The sequence below is a fragment of the Notamacropus eugenii genome, chromosome 2, assembly GCF_028372415.1.
Source record: "Notamacropus eugenii isolate mMacEug1 chromosome 2, mMacEug1.pri_v2, whole genome shotgun sequence".
In the NCBI taxonomy this organism is placed as follows: domain Eukaryota; kingdom Metazoa; phylum Chordata; class Mammalia; order Diprotodontia; family Macropodidae; genus Notamacropus; species Notamacropus eugenii.
The window spans coordinates 160850319-160867500 of NC_092873.1; the positions used below are offsets into that span (position 1 = coordinate 160850319).

Sequence of the window (17182 nt, forward strand, 5' to 3'; positions counted from 1 at the left end):
TGCCCTAATCACACCACTTTGAAAACGTTCAAGTCTCCCACCCTGAGCTGTCCTGAGGTTCTGGAATAACACAACACACAGTACTCCAAGAAAACAGCAGAAAGACTCAAGAGAATAAAAGCTCACGTTAGACATTCCTCTCCAGAAATGTGCAGAGCCTGGACCTTACATAAAATGCAAAGTCAATAAGTAAGCTTAGAATAATGAGCAAACAAACAAAAAGAATCTCACCATAAAGAGGTATTATGGTGATAGTGAGGCTCAGCAACCTGAGAAGAAAAGAATGACTCCAGAATTTCAACAAGCAAAGTCTCAAATAAAAATAACAGCCTAGACACAAGTTGAATCAAAATTCCTGAAAGAGACAGAATGAGAATTTTTTTTAAGTGTTAAAAATGATTTTTAAAACAGACAACATGAGTAATGTGGAAATATATTTAACATGATTGCACATATGTAACCTGTATCTGATTGTCTTGGGGAAGGGGAAGGGGAGGAAGGAAGAAATGGAGGGAGAAAACTTTGGAACTCAAAATCTTATAAAAATGAATGTTAAAAACCATCTTAATATGTAATTAAAGAAAAATAAAATACTATTTAAAAAAGTGAGAGCACTAGAGGAAAAAATGAGAAAAGAAGTGAGACCTATGGAAGAAACTTAAGGAAAGAGAATTAATAGCTTGGAACAAGAGGTACAAAGGAAAAAAAAATTCCTGAAAATTAGAGTGGATTCATAAAAGCTAACAACTCTGAGACAACAAGAAATGTTAAACTCAAAAGACTGAAAAAAAAAAAAAATTTTAAGGTATCTCATACCAGAAACTGACCTAGAACATGAATAGAGGAAAGATCATTTAAGCATCATCGAATTATTGGAAAGTTACAACCAAAAAAAAAAAAAGAAATAGAATCCGCTAGTCACCTCCTGAATGAAATCCCAATATGAAAACTCACAGGAATATTATAGCCACCATACAGAGGTTTTAGGTCGAAGAGGAAAATACTATAGGCAGCCAGAAAGTGAGAGTTCAAATACTGAGCAGCCACACACAATATCACACACAATTTAGTAGCCGCCACTGTGAAGACATAGGACTATGAAGGAATAAGACTGTGAATAATAAATTTGGAACCACAGTTACAAAAGGCAAAAGATGTAAGCTTAAAGACAAGAATAACTTGCCTCACAAAACTGAATATAATTCTGGTAGGGGTGGGGAGGAGGAAAGGGGAGGGAAAATGGACCTTTTTGAAATAAAGGACTTTCAAACATTCCTGATGAAAAGACCAGAGTTCCATAGAAACTTTGAAATAAAAATATAAGACTCAAGAGAAACATAAAAAGGTAAACATGAGCAAGCAATCATAAGGGACTAAAGAAAGATAAACCATTTATATTCTAATATAAAGATGTAACAGAAATCTGTCATTGAGGTTTACTCTCACCTGGACAGGTTAGAGGAAGGAAAAATTCATACACACACTGAACTAGGTACAGGAATACATTTCCCTCAACAGGAAAACTGTAGTAAAAAAGGAAGAGAAGGGAATAAGAGGAAGAATAAATTAAGAGAAAGATTAGTTATAAGCCAAACAAACTTAAACAGGAGTAGAAAACAAAGAGAAGGAAAAATGTAAGAGAATAGGATGGAGGGAAAATAACGTAATTAAGAACCACAATTGTGAATGTGAATGGGGGATGAACTCACTCATAAAGTGAAGGAGGATAGCAGAATCTATTTGAAACCATAATCCAACAATATGTTATTTACAAGAAACACATTTGAAACCAAAAGATGCACATTGTTAAACTAAGGGGCAGGAGCAGTATATATTATACTTCAGCCGAAATAAAAAAGGTGCAGGAATAGAAGTCATGATCTCTGACAAAGAAAAAGGAAAAATAGATCTAATTAAAAGAGGAAATAGAAAAATTGCATTTTCTGAAAGGTGTCAGAGGCAACAAATTAATATTAGTATTAAACCGATTTTCACCAAATTCCATGACATCTAAATACTGAAAGGAAAGTTAAATGAGTTGCAAGGTGAAATAGACAATATAAATATAATAGTGGAGGCCATCAATTTACCTCTCTCAGACCTAGATAAACCTAACCAAATAATAAACAAAAAAGAAATGGACCTGAATAGAATTCTAGAAATATTAGATATGATAGAACTCTGTTATATCTTCACTCTGTTGAATTGAAATGGAGTGGAATATAACTATTTCCCATTTATGCATGGCAATTTGACCATGTATTAGGACGTAAAAGCCTTGCAGATAAAGAAAAGCAGAACTATTAAATGTATTTTATGGACTATAAAAGTAGAATTATTTAAAAAGCCTTTGAAGCAAAGATTAAAACTAAATTGGAGATTAAAAAACTTAATTCTAAAGAATGGGTAGATCAAAGAACAAATCAGAAAAATAATCATTAATTTCATTAAAGATAATGAAAGCAATGAGGCAATATACCAAAATTTTGGGGATGTAGGCAAAGCAATACATAGGGGGAAATTTGTATCTCTAAATATTTCCATCAGTAAAAGAGAGAAAAGAAGAGACCAATGAATTGGACATGCAGCTAAAAAATAGATACCTAATTTAAAACCCTCAATTAAATGCCAAAATGGAAATCCCGAAAATGAAAGATTAACAAAATTGAAACAAAAAAATCAATAAATAAAACTAACAACCTATTTTAAAGAGAAAAATAAAATAGATTAACCATTAGCTAATTTGATTTAAAAAAAATCAGATTATCAATATCCAAAATGAAAAAGATGAATTCACAGCCAGTGAAGGAAAAATAAAACAAATTATCAAAAACTATTTCACCCAGTTATATGGCAATATAAATGAAATGAATGTTTAGAAAAATACAAAATTCTGAAATTAGCACAATAAGAAATAGCAGATTTAAGTAACCTCTTAAAAAAGAAATTGAATAACCATAATTGAACTCCCAAAGGGGGAAAATCCAGCCCCTGATGAATTTACAAGAGAATTATGTCAAACACTTGAAGAGCAATTCATTCTAAAGCTATATAAGCTGTTTGAAAAAAATAGGAAAGGAAGGGGTCCTGAAAATTCCTTCTGTGGGAGAAATATGATCTTGATATCCAAAGCAGAGACTCAACACAGAGAAAGTTATAGACCAATGCCCTTGATGCATATTAATGCAAAAAATTTAAATAAAATATGAGCAAGGAGACTTATAGCAACATATGATAAAGATTGTGCACTATGACCAGATTGAATTTTTACCAGGAATGCAGGACTGGTTCAATATTAGGAAAACTATAAACGTAAATTGGCCATAGTAATGACCAGAACCACAAAAATAATATATAATAATATATGACTTGCTCAGGGTCTTAGGGCAAGTAAGTATCTGAGGCCAGATTTGAATTCGTCTTCTTGACTCCATGCTTAGCATTCTATGCCACCAGAAACAAGAAAGATTTTGCTATTTATTATTCTAAATGCATTTCTTTGAATATTATGTGGAGAAATAAAAGAAACAGTAATACTGCAATCCAGAGGTGTCAGATTTATGCAACTCCCTATTGTCACCCGAACCAAATTTAAATACAGTTGGGAATATATATATACACACAGAATTGGGAAATATTTAACAAAATAAATAAATAAACATAAATTCTAAGTCAACATGTAGCCCTCTAGAATCCATTTCTATTTGAATTTGACACCACTGCTATAAGTCATATCAAGAGATTGATGATGATGTCAAGAGCAGTTGACATCATAACTTTGTGTAAAGCTTATTTTTAACCCTTTTTCAATAAGTGCTTTTAATTTTCCCAATATCATTACAGAAGACAGGCTCTGAAAGTGTAAACAAAAAAATAACTTCTTCCAGTCAATGGAAGGAATCACCTCCTATTGTGATCATCTTGAAGGACATAGAAAGTTTCTCAACCAAAGTACTTCAAGACTTCATAATTATCAGCAGGTAATGGAGTCTCTTCTTGTTTTGGCACTAAAAATCTCTGATTCATTCCTTTCTTCTAGCTTCTAACATCAGTTACAGCAACATATATGTTTTTGATAAAGAAGAAACCATTTTTAGAGAAGATTGGTGACTAAATATTTCTTCAGTTTGAAACTGGAGAGAATCCAAACTTCAAATGCTGAATAAATGAATATTGCTGTCAGATTGGGCATTTACTTCCTGACATAGCAATGAGAATCAAATAGATAAAGTGCCAGTTCTTAACTCACCAAGTAAAACAGAACTCTGAAGAGCCCATTTGTCTCACAAATACAGTTCCTTACTTTGCTGGATAAAAAGCTAAATTGCTTCTTCCTCTGGATGATATCTATTTGTGTCATTAGAATTTGCTAAAACCTATTTTATGATGTCTTGCTATTTTCTGAGTCTCTGAACACATACCTTCTACTTGTCAAGAATGATACCTTCTTTAAAGCAGACAGGTCAACCAAATGAAAATAAACTAGTTTGAGGAAAGTTAAAGGAAAGATGTTTAAATGTTAAAAATGCTGTACATATATGTGCAAATTATGGAACAAGGAAGAGAATGGCCGATTCAAATAACATCGTGTTGCATACCATAGTAGCTCATCTCGATGATTCTTTCTGACTCAAAAATCCTATAACCTTTGACTCTTTACAAAAAAATGTTGACTGCATTTTGCCAAGTACTTGATGATCATAACTATTCATATTTAACATTAGAATCACTAGAGGTTAATACAATGAGAAGTTGGAATTAATAGTGGATGAGAATACAGAAGGAAAAAGCAGAATCGTATCTAAAGTAACAGTTCCTATATACTTACTAGCCTCTAAGCCTTAGAGACTGAGATCATTATAGTTTAGTTTAATGACTGATGTCGTAGGCTTGTCCCTCAGTCATCAAAGGAGATAACACATGTAAAACACTTTGCAAACCTTAAAGCACTATATAAATGCTGGCTACTATTTCTGCTATTAAAGTTATTATCAATAAAAAGTTAAATTATTTTAAATATATGAAATGCACGAAATAGTTTAATTACTGGAGTTTCCAATTTTTTTTACTTCCCATAACCCTTGGTTTCCAGTAAACCTTCCCATACCCATTGTTCACTTCAAAATTAAATAAATTGCAGAATTTTCATTTACATACAAATAAGAGAGAAGTAGCATGACAGTGGAGAGCAGGAGAGACCTGGGTGCCATTCTTGCTTCTGACACTATCTTTGTGATCCTGGGCAAGTATTTTCCTTAATCTCCTAGTACTCTGGGCCAGAGATATCAAATTCTAATGGAAACAGGAGCCACCAGACTTTACGTAAGGATCCTTGTGGACCACACGTTGACTTAGAAAGGCACATATTCACATGATCTGTGTTCTGTTGCTTTTATTTATTTAGTTGAATATTTCACAATTACATTTTAATCTCATTGAGGCTACACTTGGACACATTGTGGGCGTGTCTGTAATGCAGCTCCCTGGCCTTGGTGACTCTCCTAGGCATAGAAGGTGCTGATCTGCATTGGGAGAGAGTTTCTTCATCCAGGAGTTTCTATACCAGTGAAATCACAGATCCAGTCTCTGTGCCTCTGAACGTAAGAAATAAAGTAAAGTGATGAAGTTTTCATAATGAAAACTCTATTCAAAACCTAACAACATTTTTTGGTACAAATTGGTTACGTGTTTATGTTTAGTAAAGGTCAAAAAAATTTGGTGAGATCCTTGGTTCTGTTTCTTTTTGACCTGCAGTTTTATTCTCAGTATAGTTTTTGAAAGAACTATTCACATATTTTTTTACTTTAGAATCATGGAACATTAGTTTGAATCCCAGTTCTGTGACTTACTGCCTATATGACTTTGAGCAAGACACCACCTCTCTGGACCTCAGTTTCTTCATCTATAAAATGAGGTATTGGACTAGATCGAAAGTGTCAAACGCAGCTCCTGAATGTGGCCCCTACCAGCTCCAAATTTAATTGGGAAATATTTAACAAAATAAATAAAAATACAATAAACATAGGTAACATTACATTTTAAGTTAAGTTAACATGTGGCCCACAGGTATCCTTATGTATGCATTAGTGGTCCCTGTTTTTGTTTGAGCTTCACACCACTAGACTAGATGATCTCTGAGGTCCTTTCTGCCTCTAAATCCATGATCGTATAATTGAAAACAAAGCAGAGAATCTTAAATCACAGAGATGTTATTATAAATGGAATTAAAACCTTGTAAACACATTGAATAACAATAAGCTCTCCAAAGAGTACACCAAAAACTTTATAACTTTAATGGGGAATCAGTTTGGAGTTGCTGGTTATTGTGGAGATTAGTTAACTCATTTCTGATTAGCTCACTATCCCTGATTTTTTTTTCTAATTCACTATGAAAAAGATTTTGTATTCAAAATTCATTTGGTTTTGGTCCACAAGAATTATTTCTTCAACTGTTTTTTGAAAATTTTCAGATGTACTTTAATATTCCCTCCCTTTTCCCCCTTCCCCCCTCACTGTTCACTAATTTGCACATTTTTTCACTTACGGTATTACTTTCGGAATTATTCAATAGAATAATATAGTTATTTGCTAAATATCCTCTGTATCCACTTGAGAAATTTCTTCCCTATATTGGGAACCCTGCCATAAATACATTATAGAGAAATTTGCATTAAAAATTGCCACATAGACACACATGGCTAGTCTCACGCACATATACACACACATACTCACACACACATATATATATATGTATACACATAAAAGATATATACATAAAAGATTTCAGTTTCCCCCCCCACTAAATACCTTAGAGATACCTTTTTAAAATTACAGTTACCTGAGAATAGATTGTCTACTCTGTAGCTCCTTGTCACTGAAAGTATTCTGGCAGAGACTAGATATCCATCTGTCAAGAGTACAATAGAATTCTGGCTTTGAGTGGGAATCAGATTGTGTGACATTGTGAGTTCCCTTGTGAGATTCTTTGAATCTGTTGATCTCCCTGGATCTCAGTTTTTGCATCTGCAAAATGAGGAGATAGGCTTAATTTACTCTTAAAATGCCATCTAGCTTTAAGAGGCTAGGATTTCTTGTCTAAATGTGAGAACTATTATTATCTGTTATTGGATAAGGGAAGAATATTATGCTTTGTGTCATTCTGAAGTATCAAGTACTGAAATATATTTAACTACTTAGACTATTTTTGTTTCTTTTTTCTCTTGAAATCTAGTCAGTACCTACATGAGCTTCCAATAGTACTTGTTTTTGGAATTGCCACATCTCCAATCATTATCCATCGATTGCTTCCTCAGGCAGTGTCTTCTCTATGTATAGAGCTGCTCCAGTCATTGACTTGCAAGGAACACCTCGCTAAACTACTGGACAAGGTAATTTTTTTCCCCAAGGACCCCAAGATAAAAAGAGTAGCATAGAACATGGTTGTTGTATATATAGTGTATATATAGAAGAAAAAATGCTGTCCATATCCCAGAATAACATTTTTGAACACATTTCTACAATTTTATATAGTTATTAATTTTTGCTGGATTATTTTTGCCTTCAGATAAGAAAACAAGTTTAAGATACAGTCGCATCATTATATTTTCAGTGGTCTATGTAGCACGTAGTAGGATTTAATGTATATTTGTGTGTGTATATGTGTATGTATGCATACATACATATGTATTTATATGTAACAATAAATGTTTTGCCTTTTATAGCTCATGTAAAATGGTTTAAAGTTTTCAGTGGAATCTTTTCTGACTCCCAAGCCTGCAATTAAGTACTATAAATAATTATAAAAGTGTTGTTAACACAATTTAAAAAATTAACAGAAAAAAACACAATTGAGGTTTTTTAGCTAATTCTACTCAGACAAGAAAATAAAGATTCTTCAGGTCATTAGGTGGTCTTGTAAGCAAGGGATTTTCTGCAGAGATGTTATATATGCTGAGTGATTGTCCTTAGTGTACTGAAGATAATCTGACAATTATTTACTGACCACCTTTACATTTTTTTTTCCAAAAGGAAGACAAGATGCATTTCTAAATTTATCAAAAGTTATACTGACAGTTTTTCCAGTCCTTAAATGTGAAATTTTTTTGCAGTGGCTTCTTGCAGTTGCTAAATTTTCTTTGAAGGGTGAAGCATAGGGCAAGTTTTCATTCATTTATGTGTGTGTATACCATTGAAAATACTATTTGTATTTTTCTGTTAATATTATCTAAGTATATCTTATATTTGAGAGAAGTAGACTTCCTTCTGATGGGCAGAAGATTTAGCAGTACACAGACCATCTGTAGTAGAATTTTATTGATTTACATTCATTTCATAAACATGGGGAATGAAGGAGGAAGCATATCCTGTTTTCTCCCATCCAGAGATGAGGTATAATTTCCTGGTTAATTCTTGTATTTTTGCTTACTTTGAGAAACCTTATTCCTATGCTCGTCATATCAGCTATTCTCTTCTCTTAGAAATAGAAAAGTCAATTCTTAAAGTAGTTTCTCCCATAGTACTGTCAGTCTTAAGAGGAATCTATCTCAGTAACAGAAACCTTACAAACACTCCCCTATTGATCTTCACTGATTGCTTTTTAAAAAAAATTTCAGTGATCATTTAAGTAGTAGACAATATTTGGAGAAATAAGAAATGGCATTACTATCTTTTTGTTACAGGAATAGTAAACTTTCATTGCTTCTGAGACTGTGCCTTGGAAAGGGAGCTTTTGTCTTCTGCTTATGGAATGAAACTAAGAGAAAATTGACATATATTTGATCCAATAGAGAATGAACTAATCTCTTTAAACTAGCTCTCTCTTTAAACTAACAAGTAATGTGTTTTTCAATTTTTCTTTCAGCTACTTCTTACAACCCAGTTTCCTTTTAAGCTCAATGAGAAAGCATTACAAGTTCTGACCAATATATTTCTATACCATGATTTTTCAGTTCAAAACTTCATCAAAGGACTCCAGGTAAGGGGACACTGAAGAAATTTTAAATACAGTCATCAGTGCTCAGTACAAATTGACAGGTTAGTCTGAAATTTTAAAGATCATACAGTGATAGCTTTTCAGTAAGTTATGTCAAGTTATATTGTGTTCTGAAATCTTATAGTTATTTATTGCTGCATAATATTTAAAGTAAATGTATTAAAATTAAGATAAAAAACTCTATACTTAAAATAGAACTCTCTCTCTTTCTGTCTACTGATGAAATACTGAAAATATCTCTATAAAATGTAACATGGTGAATGGAATTACTTGGATTCAAGCTCTGGCTCTGCTATTTACCAATTTTGTAATCTTGGGCAAGTCAGATAATTTTCTGAGCTATTTCCACAATGATATGAAGATAATTCCTATATTTGCCAAGCTCTCCATAAACCTTAAACACTCTAAACATGAACTGATAGTTGTAGTTGTTGCTAATTCACTGTGTGACCTTTGGAAAGTCATCTAACCACTCTGAGTTCCAGTTTCCTGAAGAGGAACATAAGAGGATTGAATTAAATGATCTCTGAGGTCCCTCAAATCTAACATTCTGTAATTTCATGTCTTTTGAAATTAAAATATTATTGATCCATTGCAAATAGAACATGTGTCTTGAGTGATTTTCAATTAGTTTTCCATAATGCCTCCAACATCCTCTTACCCAGTCTCCCTTGTTGACCAGTGGTACCTTTTAGCAAGATCATTGACTGCAGTGCAATACTTGGTTATAACTGGCCAATGTAGTGAATGAACTCAAGGTGATGCCTTCATAGGAATCATGAGATAATGAACTTCTAGCTAACTAGATATTAAAAACATACTTGAAAAGAGGCTTAGTTTGCTAAGCATGTTTGAGATTCCTAACTTAGTTCTGACTCTGCTATATTGAAGCAAGTCTCTCATTTTCTTTGGTCTTCAGTTTCTTCATGCTGAAAAATATTACTAAAGTTTAATCAAAACAGCATAGTATCAGTCTGAGAGAAAACTGAAGGTTGAAAATAACTTCACAGAAATTAAACTAAGTATTAATAATGGACATTTACTTCTTATTGGAGAAAAATAATGGTCTGCCATTATCTTATTGTTGTAGTTGAAAAATTTAGAGCCTGGCTGTTTCTGATTGTACGTTACAGGACCTTTGGATAATTCCTTGGTGGGGCTACTTTATATTCATGATTGAGCTTCAGCTTTTCAAGCGCTGGAACTTAATTTTCTCTGTTTACCTTATAGTGATCAGACTCTGGAGGACTGACTCATGTTAACTACTTCTCAGGACTCCTGCTTCCTGTTATCACCATACCTGGGAAATCAGATTAGTAGACTTAAGGTTCTTGATGGCCATGAAAATCATCAAAGGAAATTGGTAGTCTTTCAGAATATTTCATGCAGACACTAATAAAACCTGGATAATTATCCCTGTTTCCCTATGAGTTTATCTTTCTAGTAACCAGGATTCTAGTTATCCCTCGGATACAACTTCTCTTCCCTTGCAAGATAAACTGCCAAATTCTTTACTCTCCATTTTGCTTTTGCTCAGTCATCAAGAGTGTCTATCTTACAGCATTGTCATTAATTTTTAAAATCTATTTCATTGATATCTACCTTTACATCATTCATGTTTTCCTCCGTTCCTCTCACTTCCCATCTCAGAGAGCCATCCCTTACATTCTAGGAAAAAATCCTTAGGAATTTTTTAAAGGAGAAGAAAAATGAAGTGCAGCAGAACTAATCTGCACATTATAAACGTCTGCCATTATATATAGTAGTAATGTCAGATAGAAACAAAAGCCACTGAGCTGTCCAAAAAGATCCCTGCAGACCACATATTGACTTAGAAAACCACATATTAACTCTTTATGTTCCATTGTATTTTTATTTATTTGTTACACATTTCCCCAGTTACTTTTTATTCCAGTTCAGCCTTTTGATGTATTTGACACCTCATTTACTCCAAACTCTATGTGTTTTGAAAAAATAAATAATGACAAAGTAACAATGCTTGGTACACATATGACTTTGTAGTATCCTTGCAATAATTCCTTGTCCCTCTAGGGATATAAAGCCCACAGTTTGAGAACCCTAATACAGTGTTCCATTTCCCTCTTCCCATTTCTATAGAGAAAAAGAAGACGAACTCTCGTATCTCTTCTATGGGGGGCAAACTTGTTCTCTATAGTTTCATATTCATTTTTGTCCATTTTGCTGTGATTCCATTTACACTGTTATAATCATGATGTATATTGTGGTGTATAGACATAGTATAGTCAAGGTGTATATTGTTTTTTTGTTCCTGTTACTTCACTTTTCATCACTTCAAATGTCTTCCCAAGCTCTTCTGTATTTGTCAAGTTCACAAACCCTTGTAGAATATTTCACTGCCCCCCCCGTGATGTTGTGAGGACCAAATGAAGTAACATTTGTAGAGCTCTTAGCATACCACCAGGCAAATAGTAGGCACTTAACAAATATTTATTTCCTTCCTTCATGTATTGCAATTTGTTTAACCATTTCACAAAGGACAGATATCTACTTTATGCATTGTTCTTTGCTACTACAAAAAAAAAATGCTGTTATAAATATTTTGCTGTATATGGACCCTTCTTGTCACTGACCTCCTTGCAGTATACGTCTAGTAGTGGAATCTTTGGGTGAAAGAGTATGCACATTTTAGTCACTTTCTTTTCATCATTTCATCATTTCAAATTGCTTCTCAGAATGGTTATACCAATTCGTAACTATATTAGCAATATGTCTGTCTTTCCACCAAATGTAATAATGAATTAATTGCAGCTTTTTTTTTACATTAATTATATTTTAGATTGTTGACTTTCTTTTCAATATTGGGAAAAACTAAACATTAATTACTTACAGTGTACAGAGCTGTGCACTTGCCATTAGGGGAGAGAAACAGTTTGGATAAAACTGTAATGTAGACCACTGATTCCCAACCTTTTGGGTATATGAGGCACCCTTTTAAACATCACACGCATATCTCCACATGACATTGGTTATATTATTATTCATTGACTGTAAAAATACAAAAAAGATAGTACTTGGTTTCTGCATGGATCCATAGGGTCCTGGTAATAATTCTTTCTCTCTCTCCCCACTCCCCCATGTTCCCACATAAGCCTAAAGCCTTCCACTTGGGAGCCAGTGATATAGAGGAAAATACATTGTATTTTAGTTCAGGGGACTTGAATTTGAAATCTTCTGAAAGCTGGTTCTGCTACTTAAGACTGGAGTCACCTTAGGCAAATCACTGCACCTTTCTGAACTTCAGTTTCCTGATGTATAAAATGAGAGAATTGGATTAGATGATTACTAAAGCTCCTTTTAGCCCTAAACCCTGTGATTTTGTGGGTTAATGGTCCTAGTTCATATGGAACATTATCTATTAGAGTCACGGACACAAACACAGATGTGTTTCAGATTAATACATGATAAGTACATAAGAGAAAAAAAAAATCAGAATGCTTTGCAAGTTCTGAGGAGCAGAGGATCACTACTGGCTGGGGGGTTGCTGTTAGAAGCGAGTATCTGAGTTTGACCTAAGAGGGGGTAGGAATTCAACAGGTAGAGAGTGGACTACAGACATTCCAGACATAGGGAATAGAGTAAGCAAAGGAGCGTAGGCAGTAAACCATAGAATGTGTGCCCAGGCTTACAGTTCTTTCATTTTGGCATGATTACAGGGGGTCCCAGAAGTCTTAGTGTAGTTTTAAGTTATTGAAGCTTAAATACTTAATAGCTTAAAATTGCACTATGTCTTTGGGACATCTCACATGTGAAAATAAGAACTATGAGATAAGACTGGGAGGTAGTAATGCAAAAATGTTAAATATTTCAAATATCAGATTAGAGAGATTAAATTTTACTTGATAGGCAATGGTAAACAGCTACTACTATGTTTTAAATAAAGAAGTTATATGAAAAGATCTTTGTATAAGAAGATTAGTCTGGCATTGACAGCATGAAAACCTGTTAAGAGGCTGTAATCTAGATTGGGTGGGGAACCTTCAGCCTCAAGGCCACATGTGGCCCTCTAGATCCTCGAGTGCAGCACTTTGACTGAACCCAAACTTCACAGAACAAATTCCCTTAATAAGAGGATTTGTTCTAGAAAACTTGCACTTAGACAAAAGGCTGCACCCAAGGACCTAGAAGACTTCATGTGGCCTCAAGGCTGCAGGTTCCCCATCCTTGACAGATGAATGGTCATGAGAACCCCTAATAAACTGGTAGCAGTGAGAATTATGGAATCATCTTGTTCAGTGAGGAAACTGAGACCCAGAGGTTGTTGCTTGACTATACTCATTCATATAGTAAGTAGTAGAATCAAGATTTGATATCCAGGTCTCCTTCTCCAAATACAATGCTTTTTCCTCTTTACCAATAATTACCAAACTATGGATTTTGTATCCCTGGAAGGACAGGGAATTATTGCAAAGACACCATAAATTCATTTGTGTACCAAGCATTATTATTTTATCAATAAAGAGGAGAGAATAAATGAGATTGTCAAGTTGAGCCTAGAGTCAGCTTCCAAGTCCTGTTATTTCTACCTCTGTCACTCTCATATTCAGTTCCTCTGCTGCAACAATCATAGTTGAAGTCTTTATTTCTCTTTGCCTGGACTATCCAATAGCCTCAACCTTCCTGCTTCTCGACTCCGCCTCTCCAAGTCATCCTCCACATTGCTGAGTACAGTAATTTTAATGGAGTGAATGTGGTAGTACACTTAGGACCAAAGTTCAGATCCTGCTTCTGATAACTTTATATCTATGTGACCATTGGTGAAACACTTACCCTTCCTGAGTCTCAATTTCCTTATCTATAAAATAACATTTGTAGTACCTGCCTCACAGGATTGTTGTGAGATTCAAGTGAGATGATATTATATATGGATCTGTGATCTCATTAATTTGGGAATTCCTGTAAGTTCTGTAGATCACAATTGACCCATACCTACCTATCCTATGCAACTCTTGTCCATTTTTTCTTGAAAAGTCACTGCAGGGGTCCACCCAAAGTTCGGGAGGTCTTGCATTAAGAGAGTACTAATAGAACACTTTGGATGTCACTCTTGCCACTTTATCAGCCCAGAGAGAGAAGTGTTCCACATTATTTATACACTTGACTTTCCTACGTGGATGGACAGATAAGATTTCTTTAAGTGACTACAGATCTCTTCCAGGAGTCTCTGTAGTGTGTAGGAACTTAATGCAGTCATTACAATGTCATCTGCAACTAAGAGCATCTGGAAGATCTCATTATCTATAGGGAATCCCTCCTTGACTGGACTCTGCTGGATCTCTTTCATCCCAGTGGTGAATAATTACCTTTGGCAAACATATAGCACATATCTCTGTTTTATACCTAGCTTGATGTTTGTTATCAAAGTGTTGTTGAACAGAGTCCTTTCTGTTATATCTTCTAAGGAATCTTGAGTGATTTTGATATATGAACGGGAGATACCTTGCTGTAAATGAGCCTGTAAGGAACACTTTGTTTTACTGAATCAAATATTTTTTTTCAAATAATAAATAACAAATATGATGAGATCTCATATTCTCTGCATCTTTCAGTTAATTGTAATATGGTAAAGATGTGATCCATTTTTGAATATCACTTCTGAAAGCTTATCCATTCCCTACTAAGGTCCTTATTTAGTGAGTATATCCTCATTCATATGGATTTGACTGTCATAAAGGTTTGTATAGATGAAAAAATAGGCATATAGGTTGATAGTTATTGATGTTTTCTTGATTCCTTTCAGTTTTAGGGAGCTGACAGTTTCTGACCTTGTTCCGAAAATCTGGATTTAATAAACTGTTCACATCTCCTTATGCAGTGACTGTAGTACCATTAACAGCATTTCATACAAACCCACAAAACACCTAATGAAATCTTTATGTCTGATCTAATAATATTCATGTAGGCATCTCTCAGAGAGAAATCTCCTTCTACCAGTACAGAGTTGGTACCTGGAGGTTACATGATTTGTTCAAGGCCACACATTTAGTATATATCAGAGTGGGACTTGAGCTTCATAACAACCATATTGGCTCCATAAATATTTTAGGGTTTTTTGTTTTGTTTAGTTTTATCCCCAGAAAACTGAATTGATGTAAGGCAAGAGATTTGCTGTTGAGACATTCCAAATATCTTCCCTCTTTTTTGCAGCTGGCCATATTAGAACATTTCTATTCTCAGCCACTCAGCATTTTGTGCTGTCATCTCCCAGAAGCAAAGAGAAGAATATATTCTTTATCAGAAGACCAATGTGAAAGTATTCGACGCCTTCCCTCTGTTATGAGGTAAAAAAGAAATGCATGTTTAATACTTTTATGTACGATTCAGAAAATCTATAGCTTCATCATGGTTGGCCCCCACCAATGCACGTTGTATGTAGGACACTTTGTGTATAAGTTTCGTGTCTGTTGATTTGGAAGCCTTTCTACATTTAGCTAGTCTGGTCCTAGGACTACAGACACTTAGTCCATCATCACATCTGAAATATTCAAAAAAGCATAACTATAAAAAATCTCCTTTTTATAGTGTGAAAAGCCTCTTAAATTACTCCACAGTTCACTTTGTAGTAATCCATCCTATAGTTTCAGTGTTGCTGTGCCTAACAAAATCACGTAAGCCATGAAACACAACTAATTGATGCTTCTAGAACATGCAGCAAGTAAAGGTGTAAATATAAATCAAAATAATGGTAGAGTTATGGACCCTTAGCACTTGGGTGAGGTCACCACCACTCCAGGTCTGTTTCTTCATTTTACTGCCCCACTAACTAGATTTTATCTGTTCTCATGGTCATGGGATCATAGAATCATCAGTCTAGAGCAGGAAGGGGCCTGAGAGGTTCTCCATTCCTCAGCCTTCTCCTGTCATTTTAGAGGTAGAAACTGAGGTATCAGTGTTCTGTTTGCTGTACTAGGTACTTTAATTAGTGAGTGATAATGCTCAGGGACACTGAATCATGCTAATCTTACTCACAGGAGACTGATTTATAAAAGCAGAATTACAATTCATTTATTTACCATGGAAAAACATGAAAAGTACCTACTAGAGAAACCTAATTCATAATCATAAAGGTGGTTGGTTAGCATGAAATCAAAGAAGTGGGAGAGATAACTGATTTTAAAGGATACTAGGAAACTAGATTGCAACAGGTTACGTCATTGACAGATGAGACATTCCTAAAGGTAAGAATGGGAAAAGTTCAGTGGATAGAGCAACTGGACCCAGAGTCAGAGAGTTCTGAGTTCAAAAATAGCCTTAAACACAGACATTTTCTGTGATTCTGGGAAAGTCGCAACTTGTGTTTGCTTGAGTTTCCTCATCTCCAAAATGGAGATAATAATAGCAACTCTCTTTGGATGTTGTGACGATAAAATAAGATAATATTTATAAAGTGCTTTGTAAATCTTAAGGTATTACATTATATAAAGGCTAGCTATTATTAAAATTATCATTTCATATAAATAAATGGTAAAACGTGGAGAATTATTTTTGACTAATAGAATACACCTTTCCAGTGACTGGAATATTTGTCTCTAATGTCTCTCCTTTGAACAGCATTGGCATTCCTATTTTTAGAATCCATACAAATCAGGACTCTTCTATTATGACAGTGTTATCTTGGCCTTGGTACTATTAATTAGGTCACATATTTTACATAAATTATATTTCAGTCTCCTTGAGTTTTTTCAACTTTTTCAATTTTATTATAAACTTAATCAGTGACAAAACAAATAAACATACACAATATGGAACGAAGTCTTGCATAAAACCTCTAATGTGTTACACTCTACATTTTATCCTGATTTTTAAAAGTTGTTGATATCTTTTATTTTTGTATTACCTTCATTTCTTAATATTTCCCTATCCCGCTCATAGGGGACAAATTTTTTTAAAGGAGGAAAGAAAAATTCAACAAAAGTAACCCACTCATCCAACAATATATGCATTGTTCCATATCCTTAATATCCCTGCTAAGGGAGGTGCATTCTTTTATTTCTTCTTCAGGAACACGTTAAGTCTCTGTAACTTACACAACCTTCAATTTCAGTTTTCATAATCATTGTTATTGTGTACATTTTATCAAATAGAACCATGATGTTAAACAAAAACTCTTACTGAGTCTATTGATGGTTTATTTGTGTTGACTTTGTAAGT

The 17182-nt window shown here is 34.1% G+C and overlaps 1 protein-coding gene across 3 annotated transcripts in view; it reads left to right on the forward strand.

The window, feature by feature from the left end:
- Positions 1 to 17182, forward strand: part of ORC3 (origin recognition complex subunit 3) — a 105553-nt gene that overhangs the window by 30958 nt on the left and 57413 nt on the right. For 2 of the 3 annotated variants that reach the window (XM_072642778.1, XM_072642779.1), the window contains exons 7-10: positions 3844 to 3980; positions 7232 to 7388; positions 8861 to 8974; positions 15179 to 15312. In XM_072642778.1, the coding sequence (XP_072498879.1) occupies positions 3844 to 3980; positions 7232 to 7388; positions 8861 to 8974; positions 15179 to 15312 (542 nt within the window). The remainder of the gene's footprint in view (positions 1 to 3843; positions 3981 to 7231; positions 7389 to 8860; positions 8975 to 15178; positions 15313 to 17182) is intronic. The other variant, XM_072642780.1, reaches the window with a different exon arrangement.